General features: G+C 54.9%; 2 protein-coding genes across 14 annotated transcripts in view; one reads left to right on the forward strand and one right to left on the reverse strand.

Annotated features, from left to right (window-relative positions):
- LRRC36 (leucine rich repeat containing 36) overlaps positions 1–9,896 on the forward strand; it is a 53,918-nt gene extending 44,022 nt beyond the window's left edge. For 2 of the 5 annotated variants that reach the window (XM_060289288.1, XM_060289291.1), the window contains 3 exons: positions 284–398; positions 1,699–1,865; positions 4,768–5,586. In XM_060289288.1, the coding sequence (XP_060145271.1) occupies positions 284–398; positions 1,699–1,865; positions 4,768–4,823 (338 nt within the window). In that variant the 3' untranslated portion in view covers positions 4,824–5,586. Of the gene's footprint in view, positions 1–283; positions 399–1,698; positions 2,041–4,767; positions 5,587–9,464 lie in introns of those variants that run through there. The other 3 variants (XM_060289289.1, XM_030863663.2, XM_060289290.2) reach the window with 3 other exon arrangements.
- Positions 1,385–18,545, reverse strand: part of LOC115856942 (tubulin polymerization-promoting protein family member 3) — a 29,395-nt gene continuing 12,234 nt past the window's right edge. The window contains exons 1-12 of one of the 9 annotated variants that reach the window (XM_060289295.2): positions 16,921–17,355; positions 15,659–15,760; positions 15,123–15,147; positions 14,864–15,040; positions 14,476–14,588; positions 11,561–11,643; positions 11,229–11,322; positions 10,957–11,089; positions 9,502–9,524; positions 7,005–7,198; positions 6,739–6,892; positions 1,385–6,622 (exon numbers count right to left, since the gene is read on the reverse strand). In XM_060289295.2, the coding sequence (XP_060145278.1) occupies positions 6,434–6,622; positions 6,739–6,892; positions 7,005–7,198; positions 9,502–9,524; positions 10,957–11,089; positions 11,229–11,322; positions 11,561–11,643; positions 14,476–14,588; positions 14,864–15,040; positions 15,123–15,147; positions 15,659–15,760; positions 16,921–17,169 (1,536 nt within the window). In that variant the 5' untranslated portion in view covers positions 17,170–17,355 and the 3' untranslated portion in view covers positions 1,385–6,433. The other 8 variants (XM_060289296.2, XM_060289294.2, XM_060289292.2 and 5 more) reach the window with 8 other exon arrangements.

Genomic DNA, 18,545 nt, shown 5'->3' on the forward strand with positions numbered 1-18,545 from the left:
ATAACAGTGCTACCCGGCAGGGTTACTAGCTCTAGTGAAACTCACCAAAATGAACTAACGTGCAAGATTAAGTGGTTGAATTTTAATTCAGATATGTCTGTTGCGAAACCCTATATTCTTGCCACTATATCTGCTGTTTCCAAGGGAGGGAATGATGAATGGAGGGTGGAGGTGGGTGCAGTGGGGCCCCCAACTCTTCAAGATGTCTCCCTGATCACTCAAGCTCTGCTCAAAGACTAGCCGCTTGGAATCCTCTCACCCCTGGCTACTGTAACCTTTGTAGATGATCTTCTGCACAAAAACCAACAGCTGAACATGCAGGTGGCTTGCCTGAACCAGGAGCTTGCCCAGCTGAAAAAGCTGGAGGAGATAGTGGCCCTTCTCCACGAAAGTCAGAGGTAGGACTGGGTCCATCTAGCTGACTTCTGGAAGCAGATATTTACTTTCCTTTATCTCCTTTGTTTTACTTGGCAAGTTAATATCTATATACTTTTCAAATTAACTCTATTCTGTGTGCAAACCACCTGTATCCAGGCCAGTTTGCTCAGGGATCAAAATACTGCTTTCCAGAGCACACCAGTTTCTGATTCAGCAGATCTGGGTTGGGAACTGAGAATTTGCATTTCTAGTAAGTTTCCAGGTGATGCTCTTGCTTCTGGCCTAGGGACCACACTTTGAGAACATTAAGATATATATCTTTAGTGATGCTATATTTTAGAGTAACTTGAAATAATTCTTCTGTGTGTTGTTAAACCATCAATTCAATATACAGGTTCAATTCATTTCATTTTGTTTGATTCATAGGGAATATTTTTATTATTTTGATTTAATCTTGTGTATAATTAATGTAAAACTTACATGGTCCCAAAGTCAGATCCACAAAATCAGATAAATTCAGACAAATCTAGCTTCCTTACCTGTCTCCTCTATCCTTACCTTCCTTCCTTCCCACTAGCCTTCCATTGCAGGTGTGGGTGTGTATTTGTGTTCCCCCTCTATTATATAAAAAGAGGCATAATGTTGCTTTAACATTTTATCTAGAAATCATTTCACAGTGGTGTATAGAGTTAGTTCTCACTCTTTTTATACATGCATAGGACTCACTGTGTGTGTATTTAATTAGTCCTCTACTGACGGACATTACAGTATCTTGCTGTTGCAGATAGTGTTGCAGTGAATAGCATTGTGCATGCATCTTTTTTGGCGGGGAGGGGCAGTCTCTGATAGCGTCCAACATTACATGGTAATACAGAGTCCAAGAATACAGTCATGACTAGCACCATGAGTTTAATTGCAGAGGCAGGATAGATTAGAAGAAGTAGAAATTAAGATTTGGGTATAGAAATTGGAGGTCTGGTCAGGTGCTAGTCTCCCCATGCATCTACTTACTTCATCATGAAAGTGCTTTGGAAAGATCAGAACAATCACTATATAAAATGTGAACTATGTTATTGCTACAGTCAGTCTGGAACGTAAACAGAACTGCAATGAATAAATAAACTGTCTGCCTGCTTTTAAAATAACCAACTCATAAATCAGACAGTTCTTTCTATTTAAAGATGTTACTTCATTTTACATTTATTTTTTAATTTTTATTTATTTATTTTTTTACATTTATCTTTAGCAAACATTTCAGGTCAGAATGGCAACTACTTTGCTTTTATGACTTCATGACTGTCTTTTTCCCCCATGCCTCAGATCCCTGGTGGTAACTAATGAGTATCTGCTGCAGCAGCTGACTAAAGAGCAAAAAGGTTATTCTGGGAAAGCACTCCTGCCTCCTGAGAAGAGTCATCATTTGGGGAGATCATCGCCCTTTGGGAAAAGCACTCTGTCTTCCTCCTCACCAGTGGCACATGATACGGGTTAGTATCTAATACAGAGTGTTTCAGACTCTGTCCCAGAGCCTAGTCTATGGAGCTAGCACTGCACACCTTTTTTGCAGCTTCCCTCTCAGCCCCAGGGGGCTCTCAGTGTCATTGCCACTAGTATGGTGGTATTCACTCACAAGATTAAGAAAAAAATCTTATTTTAATTAGACTATGTTGGTCCTTTTTATTTCTTTTTATCTCCTCCCATCAAGTCTTTCTTTCCTTCTGCCCACATAAATAGTTGGCACTTAGTCCTAGGCATCATATCACATAGAAACGTTTGGCTGAAAATGTCAAAAAGAAAAGAACACTAGACATTTTTCCCAAGTGTCAGTTGAAACTGTGTAGGAAGTTTAAAAAGAATATCCATGGCCAGGTATGTTTTGTGTTAGCAGAAATTTTGGAGAACCTCTATTGATCAGTTCATCAAACGTGTTTTGGGTTTTCTCCCACCATAGTGAAAAGGTGACAAGGTCTGGTGTCTTCCTGGAGCAGCCAACGGTTTAGTTGTGTGATGGAGCTCAAAGCTTGCCATTGGTACCAAACAGGCCTAAATAAAAGCCTAGAGAGATCCCGGAAAGACAGACAGAGTAGGTAATTCCTACTCTGGAGAATTGGAGAAGGCATCAGTGAGGACTTGTTTGAGTGGAAGCTTGGCAGAATGAGTACAATGGTACCAGGTAGAGGGGGTGCAGAGCCTCCTAGGCGAAGAGTACAGAGTAGGAGAGTCAGGCCCCCAGAGGGATCACCGGGCAGGGAAGATGTAGGCCATGGTGCTATGACAGTATATAACTGGGGGACCTGTCCTAGCCTGGGAGGGAGGTGTGATATCAGGAAAATGTCCCCTATAGAAATGATCTTTCAACCAAGACCTGAAGAATTGAATAGGAGGTCACCAGGCAAAGCATAGGATTGAGGGCAGAGGCAGTGGGGAGAGGTGCAGAGAGAAATAGCATAAGCAATGGCCATGAAATGGGAAGGAACATGGTTCATTCAGGGAATGGAGGGCCTGAGAGGAGATACACAGGAGCTAGGTCGCATGGCTCCCAAAAGATTTTAGATTGGGAAGGCAATCTACTCTATAAGAAGAGTAGATTGACCTCTGGCCATGTGGAGTGGACCAGAGAGGAGCTAGAGAGATAAGAGAGAAGGCTAGTGCAGTCCAGACCAGAGGTGTGGCTTCTGAAAGTTAGCTTTGGGCTCAGCATCCACTTTACATGTCAGTACCTTGTATTTCAGACTGAGGATCAATCTTTTCTTTAATCCTGATTGATTAGGCATCAATGGGAAAAGATAATGCAAGTGGCTCTAGGTATGTCTCTACTTCAAGGTTGCACAAGTAGCTAATGTTGCCAGAGAGCTTTACAGGGCAAAGGACTGTTTAACCTAATGTCATATTGTACTTCTCTTCATCTTCAGGGTCATGTCAGAGAGAGAGGCAGGTGGAAAGATTAGGCACTTATTTGCTCCCCTGACCCAGGTGCTGTGCAGGGAAGGAGAGCTATTGCTGTAATAATGAGACATGAAGATCACAACTAAGATCACACATCTCTAAGTTATAAATAAAATCTACAGATCTCTCAATTTTATGTAGGTTCCCAAAAGGAGCATGCACAGAGGAGCCATAAGTTTCTTTGAGCTGCATGGCTCTGAGGGAGCTAGAGTCAGCTCGTTTTCTCTGGAAGTGTCAGTAAGGACAGCCCCCCTCCCCGCTCTCATGGGCCTGTCTTGGCCCCATTGAGAGGCCTCCAAAGAGCCTAAGCCTTGCCCAGGTAGGGTCGCCTTAGCTAGTAGCCTCATAGCCCTGCGTTGTCATATTTCACCATCCCAGCCCAGTGCACAGGCCAACTTACTGGACAGCCGATGGGGGCTAGGGGAGGTGGGGGCAGGGATAACGGACTTCTTTCTACAACCCAGCCCTCCCTTCCTTCTCCTATGAATCTCCTATGAATGCTAGCCCAGAACCTATTCAGGGTACCTCTAAGGAGAAGCAAAGAGCCTGACCCAGACTAAGTCACCTTCCACTCTATTTTCTATTGTCACTGAAAGTGGCTGGTCCTACCCTAGGCCAGGCCCCTCTCTAGGGTTGCTGGCCACTCATGCAGAGGTCAACTGTGTTTCTGATTTTCACTGTGTGGCCCTTGGTCCAGAGGGCAGGGGTAGGGATTGGTGGCATCAAGGGAAGAGCCAAAGAGCTGTTGCCCTATGGGGCTAAGTGGGCTCAACATGGAGTGGGGGAAGACCCCTGAAGCAAGTAGAAAATAAGTGGACAAGAATTCCTCACCCTGGGCCTGGCACTATTAGGAGAAAGAAGGAAACAAGGCTGGGATGGAAAATAGGTCCTCAGGGAAGTTCTCCAAAAGGAGAGGCAGGGCCCCCTCTGAGGTTTGGCCTTCCCGCCAGTTATACATAGAGGGTTTTAATGGCTCCATCCCACAGATCCTAACTTCTCTTCCTTGCCCAACTGGCTTTGCTAGCAAGGGTACCCAAAGCTTTCCACTATGAGGAGGCTATGGGGAGATGGAGCAGTGATAACTGAAGGGCTGAAGTGGCATTGTTTGGTCAGTTCCTGCCATGAACCAGATTCTGCTAGACTAAGGGTCTTCCTGGCTCTGGGTGGGCCTTGATTTCCCTCAGGCTCCATAACTTTTAAAGAAGAGGAGGCTTTACTCCTACAAGGTGGAGTTTCAGGACTCCTCCAGTTCTCTCTCTGGGCTCCTCTAAGCCACACTGCCAATCATAGGAGGGGCCAAACTGCTGCTCCCATGCGCACTGGATGGTAATCTCACCTGCAGCTTAAAAGCTTAATAACCTGGACCAGGCCAATTTGCAGGATTTGGGTTTCTCTCCTATTATGCTAATTTAAGTAAGCTTGCAATTTAAACCAATTCCCCAGGGCTGGAGGAAGTATTCCTCTTACTGTATGCTGGTGGGAGAGGTAGAGCTGTCTGAAACTCTTCCCTGAGCAATGCAAGGTCAGCGGAGTCAGGAGGATCCCACAACTGTCAGCCATTAGGCAAGCCTCTGCTGTGACCAGGTGATGATCTCTGCTCTCTAATTCTCACCTCACCCCCCAGCGTCTCTGTTCCAAGCCACACTACCACTCTTTACCCTCGCTCCAAGTGAGTTTGGGCTCAAGGGACTCCGGGGCCACCTGGGGCAAGAACGTCCTAGAACAGCCCGAGGGAGAGGGAATAAACAGTCGTGCTGCTTTGCTTTATTATCTGGGTCAAGAAAAAATATTTGTGAATGTGTGCCTTTTGAGCCTTTTCTAGCACTCTTAGGGACTCTGGGCAGTCCGTGAGTTCCATCCAGCCCACTTGTCAGCAGGAAGGAGGGAGAGTTGGCCCCAAAGCCTTAGACTTGGGAATAACTCTGGCCTAACACTGAGAACCTCAGAGGGGAGAAAAGGGTGATCTGAAAGCTCCCGGGAGTTCTCAGGATCAGAGAGAGGACACCCTCCCCGCCACCGCCCTGCAACCTGGGATGATGAACAGATGGGAGGGAATCAGCAAGAAGAGGCCCCTTCACTGTTGGACACCCTGCTCACCTGTCAAAGGCTGATGTTGGGTGCCAAGTTCTATTGCTGGCCATCCAGCCTCACTTTTGGAAATCAGCGTTGGGGCTTGCTGTGTTAGAAACAGCCTGGCCAGGGAGGCAAGAGGCATGGTTCTGGCCTCTATTCTGCAGAGGCCCTTTCACTCTCTGGGCCTGAGTTTCCTCAGCTATAAAATTGGGAGTTGAACTGTCTACTGTCTGCTGTCTTGCATTTTCTGATATTCTGAGATGCAGCCCAGAATGACTCACCTTGGTAGCCCTCTGGAGTGGAGGCCTGTCAGCAAGCTTAGAGCTGAGGCCTGGCACTGGGCCCCACCAATGCTTAGCCCAGTCTGAGTTTGCTGTCTCATCGCCCCCACCTGCTGTGAAAGCCGAGAGGCCAAGACTGAGGCCCTAATTGCGGGAAGATAGCCATGATGTCAGAACTCTAGGTCAGGGCTGAGGTAAAAGGCTTTTGATTTTCCTATAGAGCATCCTCATTCAGCCTGGCCCTGTGCTAATGGAAGGGGCCTGGTGTGTGTCTTTTTCTGGGCAGGGATGCCAGTGGAAGAATCAGCAGAGTGCGACTTGGAAGGGGTTGATGACAGAGGGGTCGTGGGGTGTGAATGTCATTACCCTTGTCATATACCTGACCAGGCCATATTGGTACAAAAGGTGGCTTTATTGAGGTCCGGGTAAGAATTAGGCACTTGGCCAGAGCAGCAGCTTAAATATGAGGCAAGCAGGCAGGGGTTAGCCATGCCCGGGGTGAGGTTGGGGTGGTGAGGCTATAGGCACAGACTCTCCTCAGACAGACAGAAGTCGAGGGGGAAAGAAAAAGGGGAAGGGGATGCAGAGCAATCTGGGTCAGAGGTCTGGTGGGCTGGCCCCATAGGGCTGGGCAGGAAGCGCTGGGCGGCAGATCCAGCAAGGAGGGGACCGGGCTCTCTTGCTCCACATGCCCCTTAGGCGCAGGCCTGAGCCTCTGGCAGGGGCAGCCGTGCTAGGGGGGGCCTTCCCAGGCCTCACTTCTTCACCTTGGCATCATAGGTACCTGCATTCTTGTAGGCACTCACATAGCCACTGTCATCCAGGATGTCCTGCCGCCCAGCAATGCCCTTGCCCTTGCCGCTCTCATCGAAGCGTTCCTTGTGCGAGCCCGTGTACTTGCTGGTGTCAGTCAGGCGTTCCACAGCACCCCCTGTTTTTGCTTTCTGTTTGGACAGAGTTCCCCCAGGGGTACCTGGTTAGGGAGCCCAGCCCTTCCAACCCCAGCCAAGATTCCCCATACCCCCCCTCAGTGGCCAGCCGAGACCATCAGGGCACTTACAGTAACACCCACATTGGCTGGTTCCTTGCCTGCCACCAGCTGGCAGATGGCATCAAAGGCCTCCTCCTTGCTCTTCCCCTTGAATCGCTTGGGTGCCAGCTCTTCTAGGGCCTTCTTGAACTCCTCATAGTTGATGACCCGGGCAGACTTCCCCCTGCCAGATATGTGGACACCATGAGTTTTCCCCCTTCTCCACATCCTCCCTGGTTCCAGCCCCCCAATTCCCCTTCTGGGAACATCAGAAGCAGGGAATGCCTGGGGCTCACTTGACTTTGGAGAAGACGATGTCGACATCGGTCCCTGTCACAGCCTTTCCGTCAGCCACCTTGCAGTCCTTGCACAGCTTGGCCCAGTTCTTGCCATTCAGCTCGTGCCCACTGGCCTTGGGATCACCATGGATGGCAAACTTGCGGAAGCTTTCCTCCAGCCCAGCCACATCTGTGCTCGCTGCCATGCCACCCTGTTAGGGACCCACCTTGGTCACCTCCTAGCCAAGCTCTCCCCTCCACCCCCCAAGGCACAGAGCATCACTGCCTCTACCTCAAAACCTGCAAGGTTGAAGTTGCAGGCACTTCTGCCACATACCCTCAGAGCTGGAGATGGAGCTGCCTGCAGAAAGGGGCCAGTACTCAAATGTCTGACTGGGCCCCAGAGCCGTGAGGAAGAGCCCCGAGAGGAAAGGTCCTGTCACTTAATGCCAGCCTGGCTCAGAGTGGAGTTCAGAAGATGAAATCATGATGCTCGCACCAGGCTGGGAACAGAGTAGCACTGTCCAGAAAAACTGTGAGAGCAGCAGCTGGGGCCATGGCTTTGTCTGGCCCTGGCACAAGGCCTGCTTGGGTGGAAGTCAGGGTGGCAGAGCGGGCCCCCTCCCTGGGAGTTCCATGCCAGGCTGGGTCAGGACCAGGCCAGGCTGCTGCTTGGGCAGGTATTTAGTGAGGACAGTGTCTCTCTCAGGGTCATGAGGACCCAGCGAGACCCAGCCCAGGCTGAGAAGGGAGCCAGAGCACAGGCAGGGGTGCAGCTGGCCCAGCTGGGACCTTGTTACTATTTGCTATTAAACAAAAACATGAGGGAAGGGGAACTTGGGGCTGGCCTGGCCACAGTTTGTGAAGCCTGGAGACAGTTGCTAAGGGAGGGTGGTACTGCTTGGAGAATGTTGCTAAGGGCAGGATGGTGTCAGGGCAGCTCAGGGAGAAGCTCCCAGTGCTGCTGGGCTGGGCTGGAGAATGGGCTTACGGGTGGGGCACATCAGCACTCCCAGCACCTGGGGCACAACCGTGGCTTCCTGGCCCCTTTCCAGCCATTGGGGCTGTAACATCCCAATTTGTGGAGTTTAGCAGGAGCAGGAGATTGAGGGGCTAGCCTGAGTGGGGGTTGTAGAGTTATGAGCCCCTAGAGGCATGATGGCAAGTGAGACCGTGGCCTTGGCCCTGTAATCCTCACACCTACGCTCTGCGCTGAAGCACACTTCCCCAACGTCTACACCTTCAGCCCTCTATGGAGGCCTCCTGGCCACACCCTGAGCACCACCACACTAGTCCACACTCTCACAGCTGTGTGCACTTAGCCCTGGCCCTCCATACCTTCGGCCTTAGTCCCACTGACCACACCCCTTAACCTGGTACTCAGACCTCCCTGACCACACCAGCCCTGAAGTGCCCCCCCACACCCCTTACTGCAGTCCCCTGACCACACCCACAGCCCTGGGACAAAGGGCCCCGGGCCATTCCCTCAGCATGCACGCCCCACACATATACTAACAGCCCTGTACTGAGGCCCCCCAGTAATAACCCTCAGCCCTGCACTAAAGGGTCTTCCCCACACTTGCCCACAGTACCCACTGCAGTCCCCAACCACACCCTCAGCTCTGCACTGAAACTCCCTCCATGTAACACAGCCTGGTACTGAGGCCTCCCTGACCACACCCTCAGCCCTGCACTGCAGCCACTTCCATCCATACACGGGAAGCCCTGGGACTGGGTCCCCCGTTCACACACCCACAGGCTTTACTGAGACCCCTAACCAGAGCCTCACAACTCACCCTCTCTCCATACATCTGCAGCCCCTGACCACACCCTCAGTTGTGTCCTCAGCAACTATCTTCCACCTCTCCCTTTTATAATAGAGCCTCCAGTGACCACAGCCTGGAGCCTGCCTGCCTACCCGCCTTCCACTACCACTGGCCTTAACACTGAAAACCCTCCCCGGGTCACCACACTCACCCATCCCTAAGTTGCAGTTTCTGGAACTGGGGTCACCCACAGCCCCTACACTGCAGCAACTCGGTGGGTCCAGAATCCCTTTCAAACAGCACTCCCCTTCCCTCTCCCTACACTGCAATCTCCCACCAGCAATCTGAAGGAGACCCGCACTTTGTTCACCAAGGGTAAAGTCTGGGGGAGCTTGAGTGCCACAGGATGCTTGTTCCAGGGGCCTAGCAGGACCCTGCACCTGTGCTCACTTCTGTCTGTGAGAAGATGGATTCTTGGTAATTTCAGGCTGATCAGGTGGTGCCAAGTCACAGGCCCCGGTCCCAGGGGTCTGCAGGCCACGCTCGCTCCCGCTGGGACAGCTGGAGTAATCAGTCAGCAAGGAGTTGGGGGTGGGGGGTGGAACGTTTGGGCCCAGGGCAGGACCACTCAGCTGGTGTCCTCAACTCGGTACCATCCAGGGTTGGGACCCCTCCCAGGCCGCTCCCACCCCACCCCCTTCTTATCGTGCAGGATATTGATTAGAGTGGTCGGCGCCGGGGTCTCCTACCGGCTTCTCCCTCGTGGCTGTTCCTGCAGTGCACGTTCGATGGACAGAAAGAAAGACGCAAGAATGGACCGATGGACGCAGGAGACTAGGCGGCTCCGCAGCTCTGCTCCCTGCCGGCTCTGGGGCGGGACTGCAGGCCGGGCGCTTCCGCCGTATTATTCCCTTGTTTCTCGGTCTCCATAGAGACGGCGAGTCCCACCCCCGGGGCTGTCTCGGCGGGAGAGTGACCAAGGTCACGCTGGCTCCACCTACCCGACCCCGCCCTCTCCGCTCTCCGCGGGGGCGGAGCTGTTGCGATGGTCTCATCCCGCTGCATCTGTGGCTGGGGTGACCAGACCTGAAGTTCAAAGCTGATCCCTGCCTCCAGGGGAGATCCAACTTCCCAGAGCAGCAAGCGAAGGCCTTTGGCGGGGGGCGGGGGGGGGCGCGGCGTGCAGAGGAGTGGGAAGGTCCCTTCCCTTAGTGACAGTGGGGTCTAAAGCTGGCTCAAGACCACAGCTCTCCAATGAACGTGTGGCATCCCAGGTCACAACTCCGGGTCATTGGGGGCGGGAGGGGACAGTAAACGAATCATGAGTGCCAGCCCCAAAATGCTGGTACACCGACGTCTCTCCCGCGGCCAGGGAAAAGCTCCTGGACTTCCTGGGTCCGCGTCCTCATTTATTCCCACCCCAAACCGGTGTTAGCCTCGCAGTCTCTGCTTCCGCTGCTGCCTCCCGACCCCAAAGCCTGCTTCCCCTCCTCTCTCCAAGTGCAAACCCTAACTTCAAGAAAAATAACCTCCTCCAGGCAGCTTCCAGGACCTTTCCCAACCAGGAGCCCCGTACCTGAGCTTCTCCATATGACAATCTGGGTGGCCACCCAGCGTACGGTGTGTGTGTGTGGGGAACCCACCTCAACCTCTGCCCCTAGGCTGACTTGCAATGGTCCGGCTCCAGGAGGGCCCGTGGCCCTTGCCATTAAGAAGGTATGCACTAACTCCGCAAAAGCATAAAAAAGTTTATTGGAGCATCACGGCTGGTGGGGCTGTTATTGCTGAGTCGTGGGGGAGGGGGCCGATCCCGCCGGCCCTTAGCGGCCCCTAAAGTGCACTCAGTACGGCGGGGGTGGGGGTGTTGCATAGAGAGTCTGTCCCGCCTTTCCTCCGCCATCCCTGTTTCTTGTCCCAGCTAAGCGGGACCCGCTTCCGGGCCGCCCCGCGCACCGGGATCGCCGCTACTCGGGCTTACGAAAACGGCCGGCGCACGCGCCTGCAGCGCCAACCCGGCGCTGCCTAGGCGCGTCTGAGCCACTGGAATCTCGTCCATGGACTCGGCTGACGCCGAGTGGTAGGCGCCTGCAGGGCTGGCGTCAGCGGAATCCGATGACGAGCTAGAGCGGCGGCCGGGGGTCCGCGGCCCTATGGGGCCGGAAGGGAACGTGAGACTAGGAGCTGCTACTCACTTAGGGCCCTACCTTTCCCTCCCTCGTAGTTCCCCGAGCAGGATCCGGTCAGGAAGGGGCGCTCACCCGGCAGCCTGGGCAACGGGGCCTCCCGGTCCAAGGTTCTGGAGGTCCGTACCTTATACATGCGCCGCTTCCTTTTTTTCTGCAGATACAGGGGGAAGCCTGAGTACCCCTTCCCCAGACCTCACATCGCCAAAAGACGCGCAGGAGTGGAGAGGGGTAGAGGCTTCTTTCCCATCCCCTTCCACCTGGGCAGGGGGCCCAGCACAGTCCCCCCCTACCTGGGGTCGGATCCGGGGGGGCAGAGCGAGAGTCTCTGGGGAGGAGGGCGGTGGAGGCTCCACGTGGCCGCGGGTGGCAAGGAACCGGGAGGAGCTGAAGGGGAAGTGGGAGGATAAATCCTGGATGCTGTTGTTCCTTCAAATCCCACCCTGTTGGAGGTCCTAAAATAAGCCTCCCTTCCTTGCTGGAAAGGCACATTGATCTGTCCCAGGCCATGATAGCCTGGACCAAGACCTGTGCCTTGGCTTTGGCCTAACCCCTTTCTCCCACCTCGATGGCCCTGCCATGCCAATGGGAGATGTGAGGTGGCACTTGCCCAGGTTGCACTCACTTAGCATTCACTGAGGCAGGCCTGGCCTGGCCAGGGGGCTCTGGGCGCACATGGCTGAAGGTCCGCATGTAGAACTCCATCTCCTGGGGAAGATGGAGGTGAGGGAGGCTGGGAGGCCAGGTGTGGGTCCAGGGCCTTCTGGGTCCTGGGCCCACTCTGTCTTGGATGCAACACCCCCTTACTGGTCACTGTGGGAGGTCTGGGCACAGAGGTCTAGGGCTGTCCTTCAGGCTTCCCAGGTATGCTGGGAAAACCCCAATGCAGAACGAGGCTTAAAACACCTGTGTTTGTACCTTACCCCACCCCCACCATTTTCCTCACTTCATTTAGTCAAACTCCACCTCCTCCAGGAAGCCTCCAGCCTCATGTGTCCAACGTACCCAGTCTAGAGCTGTTCTGGCCAAGTTGGGTTGGGGAGAAGAGGGACTCAGAGAGGCCCTCTCCTGCTCCTGGCTCCTCCCAGGGCTCCAGTCTCTGAACCGATGTTTTTCCCTAGTTGGGAGACTGGGCAGTTCACACACCCGGGTGTGCACCCGAGGCTGCGAGGCTACCTGCAGGAATCCATGGTTCCCTCGGAGCTGAGTCCTCAGAGTACCAGACACAGTCTCAGCTGCTGGCGGGGAGTGGGGGGATGAGCAGTCTCCCCAACTTCTACCGGTAAAGGGAAGCAATAGGTGGTGGAAAAAACAGCGCCACAGCCCCACCTGGGACCAGGCGTATGGGTGTTCTCTGTCTTGTTTAGTCGCTGATCCTCACAGTGACCATGGGAGTAGCAGACCCAACCCCTGAAAGTGAAGGGGTCTGAAGCCAGGAGGTAGCAGGGGTGGCCTACGCTTGCACCCCAGCATGCAGCAAGCGCCGAGCCACACCCAAGAGGACTGCAGGTGAGGAAACAAAAGCCAGGAAAAACAGTCCGAGAAGGGAGCCTGGCGGAGGATGTGGGGTGGCTGGGGGTAGGGCACCGGACAGCTGTCGCGACTCAGCAGTCGTTTCCATGGAGACCCGGGCATCCTGACTAATGCAGAGATGACACTGTAACAGGAACACCGTCTCTAAAACAAGCCTATGTTTGGGGGCAACGGCTCCAGAGTGGGGCCCCTCCCACATTCCTGCTCAGGGTGGGGGTGGGGAGGCTGCCTGCTGGATGGCCCTAGCAGATCTGGGGGCCAGAGCCCAGCCAGTCACCGGCTGGCTACACAGAGGCAGAGAATGAACCCTGGGCAAGCCCTGTGCCCAACACCTGCCCAGGCTGGCCCTTTGGGGAGGAGTGTGGGGGTGCCAGCCTGAGCAGAGGAGCCCTGGGGAAGAGGAAGGAGTCAAAGGCCAGTCACAAGGGCTGGGACGCCAAGGGAATCCTTCCCCCACACATTTCCTCTTCACCAGTGTGCACCTAGCACCCCTCCAGGGCCTAGGAGAGAGGCGGCAAAGCCTACCCTGGTGCCCCTGGGTTCTAGAAGTGTAGGGCAGAGGGCAGGGCAGCAGTAGAGAATGGTCTCAGAAGCCTGAGGGGCCAGAATGGGCCAGGAGCCAGGCCCTAGCCAGCTGGGGAAGTATGAGGGTGCCACCAGGGTGTCCCCATTCAAATTCCCCTCCCCCAGCTGTCCCTACAATCCTCCCTCAGAGACATTCAACACTTGCACATTCCTGAATGGTACATGGCACCTCTCAGCCTCAGCTCTCCTCTGCGCGATGGGACAAACACACCCCTTCTCCCTCTGCCGATGTCTCCCTCAGGTCATTTTCCGATGGTATTAAATGCCCTTGCTGCTGGCACATCTGGCCCCAAAGCCTAAGCAGGCGGTAACTACAGAGCAGGGGTCCTGAGCATTCAAGTCTGGGGATCCCAGGGCCAGCCCTGCCTCAATGGGCACTGGCTGTGAAGCTTGAGAAAGTCTCCTGCCTACCTCTCTGAGCCTCAGTCTCCTCTGTGAAGTGGGGATAGGGATGGTGCCCACTCCCGGGATGGCTGCCACTGTGCTTACATGGGTTCCGTGCCCAGCACCAGGGCAGGTACCCATCAGTGTGGCAGTTGCGGGGGAGGGGAGGGGGTCTCCACCAACAGCCATCACTCCCCCAGGCCTACCCAGGTCTGGCAGCCTGGCCCACCCCTGGCGATGAGAACAGGAGAGGTGGGGTCCCAAGCACTCCCCCAATCCACCCACCAGCCTGTGTTTGTGTCCAGTTGCCATGAGGACTTCGGATCCAGGGCTCAGCCTTCCCAACAAGGCCTGCCTGGGCCCCCTGCCTTCCCAGTCCCTGGGGGCTCCAAGGACTGGACCACCCCACCCCCAGCTGCTGACCTCAGGAAGCCAAGGGGCATGGGAATGGGGATAGGCTGATCAACAGCTGGGCTGGCCAGGCCCCGAGCCTGGGCTGGAGGATTCCTGCTTCAGAGTGCAGAGACCTTAACTCTTCCTAGACCCAGCTTGCTTAATCTTTCTTGGCCTCAATCTGTTCATCTGCAACATGGGTACGGTAGCATTACCTGCCTCATGGGCTGTTTCAAGATTTAAATGAGGTAATGGGTATAAGGGCTCAGGGTCACAGGTGGAAAGAACTGATGGCTCTATCCTGGTGACCCAGTCCTTGATCCATCCCTCTCTCTTCTCCTGTGGCCCCAACCTGCCTGCTTCCAGGCTCCCATGTTCTGTGCCCTCCAGCACATGCTTCGAGCCTTTCCCCTGGGGTCGGGGAAACACAGGGCTTCCTCTGGCTGTGCCCACACTTGAGCAAGTAGGCACGTGCTTAGTACAGGCTTGCCCTCGCCTCTGCTGCCTCCAGCACCCCCTACCCCAGCTGCTCTTCCAGGCCCGCTTCCCTTTGCCCTGTCTTGTCACTGGCTACTCGTTGCACAGCCCACCACCCCTCCCACACCCCTTCTCCCACTCCCTCAGCCCTCTGGGCCACTTCTATACCTGAATGGGCCGCATCCTGGGGGGACATGACTCAAGCTCCCTGTGGGCCCCCTTTGCCTCCTGGGGCGGACGATGCTGCACGATGTATTCATAGGTGGTGAGCTTGTGCCACACTGAGGGGGTGAAGAGAGGGCTCAGTGCAATGGAAAAGGAACCCTGGAGTTCAGAAGGTGAGGGAGGGTACCCAACCACAGGCTAAAACCATTGTCCCCATATACACTAAGCCATGGAGTGAGACCAGGTCACCATTAGAGAGCCAGCGCTAGGAAGGAGCATAGTTTCAGGGCTCTACAGCCCAAACTGGGTAACTTCCTCCAGCTTAGGGACTCCCATCCCCTGAAAGGCAGGTGTGGGTGTATATGTGGGGGTAGGGGCAAGGGCCACTTACTGAGATAAATGTGGAAGCAGAGCAGGTGGCCGAGCAGGGCTGTGGAGAGCAGGCCCAGAAGGATGAGAAGGGCAGCCAGAGCCAGGATGGCAGGAGCCTGTGTCTCCACAGGGGCAGCAGGCAGGAACACGAACCACACATCTGTGTGATTCTTCAAGACTGCAAGGCACAGGCAGACTGTGCTCAGCCAGGGATGTAACCAGTGACCAGAACAGGCCCAGGGTTGGGGGATGGGAGTGGGCCTGGAGCCCACACTGACCTTCAAAGTGGCGGTTGGTACGCAGCTGCATGGGGTTGACAAAGAACTCCACAAAGACATAAGTGGCCACCAGCACGAGGAGCAGGACGCCCAGTAAGGCAGATGCCACACTGTGTAGAAAGAGCCTGGGCCCAGCCGTGGGCAGCTGTCAGCACCCAGGTGCTCCAGCTGGGCAAGGGCCCAGAGCTCAGAAGGGCCGGTGGTTAGGATGGGGAGCTGGGCCTCTGACCCCACAGCCCTGACTCCTCACGAAGCCAAAGCCTTAGGGCAAATGTGAATATAGGCGGCCACCCCCAACAGGCTCCCCACCTTTCCCTGGGCCAGCAGGAGAAAGACTCCAAACCTACCCTCATCGCTCTCAGGCGGAAGCCATCGGGAGCATCACCCTCAGACCAGCACACACACTAACGCACACCAGCGCACAGGTCCCCCAAGTACCCCTATCACCACCCCGTCCCATACACAGGTTCAAGGCCCCTGGCTCGCACAGACACAGGCATCGCCAGGCACCCCTGTGGCCCGGGCCTGGCTCTCACCGGTAGTTCCTCTCGCCCACGCAGTTGTTGAGCCACTTGCAGTGGTGGTCGAAGCCGCACACGCATTTGTTGCAGGCGCTGCAGTGCTTGGAACGAGCACTCCTGTGGTGGGGAGGGGGCACAGCACGGTTGCGGGCTTCTCCCGCCTTTTGCTGCCCGGCCTGGCTGGGGGGTTGCCGGTTCCCCGCCTGGAGCGGGTCACCCACCCGCGCCTAAGCGGAGAGCGGAGCGCGTCAAAGGGGAGCACGCGCGCCCTCTGGCGGGGGGCACTGTGGGGCGGCGCACCCGGAGGAAGCAGCGCTTCTGAAGAGACGGGGTGGGGGTGGGGGTGGGGGCGGGGACGGGAGGTGTACCCAGCGGCGGGAGGAGGTGTAGGCGGCGTTATACTGTCCCGCTCTGGGACAGTGCACCCGGGTGATGGTGGCGTGAAACGAAAACGGAGTCTCCTTTCCAAGCAAGGACCCCCTCTGCCCGGCCAGGGAGCAGAAGAGAGCAAGGCTGCTGGACCCAGGGCCTGCGTTGCTCTTCCTGACATCGCCATTTTTTGAGTCCCTGTTTCTCTGCCAGACTATGGGAATTTTCCTGGCATTCTTCCAGAAAACCCCAGTCTATCTGGGCTAATCCAAAGGGAGCCAAAGGAAGAGGGGTAAGCAGACATCTGGGTGAGCAGTAAGCAGTTCACCGCAGTGGGTCAGGTGAGGTGAGGCTACATTAGGAATGCAAGAGAGTCTCCCTGCCCCAGGGAGGAACCAGGAAAGGCCAAAGGACAGTGGAAGAATAAATTTCGACCCCCTCCCCCAGAACAGAATGGAGCCCTGGAATACGCAGCAACTGCCAGGGCATCCACTGAGGAACAACGCGCTGACTGATGTCTAGTGAAAGAAAGGATGGTCTGATGCCAAAGTCCTCAGCATCTTAATGCCATTGGCTCTTTCTCTGTCCTGTGGACAGAACCCCTTCAACAGGCTGCTTGGGGCTTAATATTAAAAGTGTGGAGCTAGCCTTGAACCATACCCCCATCCCTGATCCCCTACCTAAGGCTGGGAGACTGGGATCCTCCAGAGAGGGGCTTAGGGAGGCAGTCTGGACCAGCCAAGGGGGTATGGGCTCTGTACATTCTGACCCCTCAATGTGACCTGGAGTAAGTCACTTGGCCTCTCTGGGCCTCAGATTCCTCGTGCATAAACAAGGATAGCAGTATTGGCTTCGGGGCCAGGCAGGCTGGGTTGTGAATCTGGCTGCCCAGTAGCCATATGACCAACCTCAGGCCACTCAGCCTTTCTGAGCATTGGACTCTTCCTCCTCTGTGAAGTGAGAAAGATGTTGCCCACTCTGCAGGGTGGTTGTTCATAAGCACTTAGCACATGGTAAGGAGTCAAGTGTTGCTCCCCTCTCTGCCCATACCTGGGAATGCTGGTGAGAGAAGGGGGGTGGTTACTGGTGGAGTTAGTCATCAGAAGTGTTTGTGGCAGGGCCAATTGTCCTACTTTGTTGGAAATGCTATTCCTCATCTTCTGTTTCCAATCACCTTCTCCCTCACCCAGTTCTCTGTCACTCCACTAAGATTCTTGACTGTGTGAAATAAGAGGGTTCTGAGGCTTCAGAATGACTGTAAAGCCTGGGCATGCCCCTGTCTGCCTTCAGCTCCCACTGGCAGTTCCCCGGGCACACTCATCGGCCACACACACCCAGTCCACACGCACTCACACATCCACGTCGCACAAGTTGCAGTGCAGGTCTTCAATGACGTGTGCATGTTGGCTGCGGTTGAAGATGGGCAGGGGCCCAGCATAGCTCTTGTCCCGCACATTGGCATCTGCTGGGTCGATGGAAACAGCAGTCAGGTGCACCACGAGGTGACCAGCAAAGATGGCGCCCATGCACTGGCCCAACAGGTTAAAGACTCACTCCACACTGCCGGCTGAGAGCCCCACTTCTGCTTCCTGTGGCCAGAGAACTGCTCTCTACCTACATGTGACTCCCCAGTGCAGAGACTCTCTGCCTGTGCCACCTCCTACCTGTGCCACCTCATACCTGCGCCCCATATGGAAGAGCAGAGGGGCTATCTGGTAATGGAGCTCACAAGCCAGCACTGCCTGCTGCTGCTGAGGAGACCAACTACAGGGCCCTGGCCTCACTAATCCAGGCCTGGTGTAGGCCCTGGCTGATCCTACCTCAGAATCTGACCTGGTTTCCGATTTTAAATGGTGAAATGAGACTGAAAGAGATCATCCTCTAAAGGTTGAAGGACCCAAAATATAAGTTCTAAGCTTGTTTATCTTGCTTTCACAGGAAGTCAGCTCTGAGAAGGAAGAAGACATCCTCTTCCAGCAGCCAGGCCAGTTGGAGAATCACTTGCAGACAGGGCCTCATATATCCACTGCCTCCCCAGTCTAGAGTCCAGGTACTTGGAGGCCTGGGGCTGAATGTCTGGGATGGCCTAACATGTTCAGGGGCTGGCCAGGGGGCAGCATGGCTAATTCCTGAAACACAGATCTTCCAGGATCTATCGGCTCAGCAGTTGGACCAAATGCTGGACACAGTATGCTGACAACTTACTGCAAAGTGAATGTGTAAAACTTCACTAATAGATTCCACCCAGGCAGCCATCCACCCTCCATCTAGCTATCTGTCGATCCATCCATCCATCCTCTTGCTAGCCAAGTAGACATCATCTCTCCATCACTCCTCCATCCATCAGCTGTCCAACCTCCTTTTTTTCTTCCTCTTCCTAGCAGCCAAATTTTCCTACATGTCTGCAGGAGCCAGGCCCCACCCTAATGTGCTATACCAGAGCTGAAAGAGACAATCCTGTGGCCCAACACAACCTCTCTATCCCTACGGCCCTGGCTGTGGGTCAGGCTGTCACCTCTTGCCTGGGTTATTC

The sequence above is a fragment of the Globicephala melas genome, chromosome 19, assembly GCF_963455315.2.
Source record: "Globicephala melas chromosome 19, mGloMel1.2, whole genome shotgun sequence".
Classification (NCBI taxonomy): Eukaryota; Metazoa; Chordata; class Mammalia; order Artiodactyla; family Delphinidae; genus Globicephala; species Globicephala melas.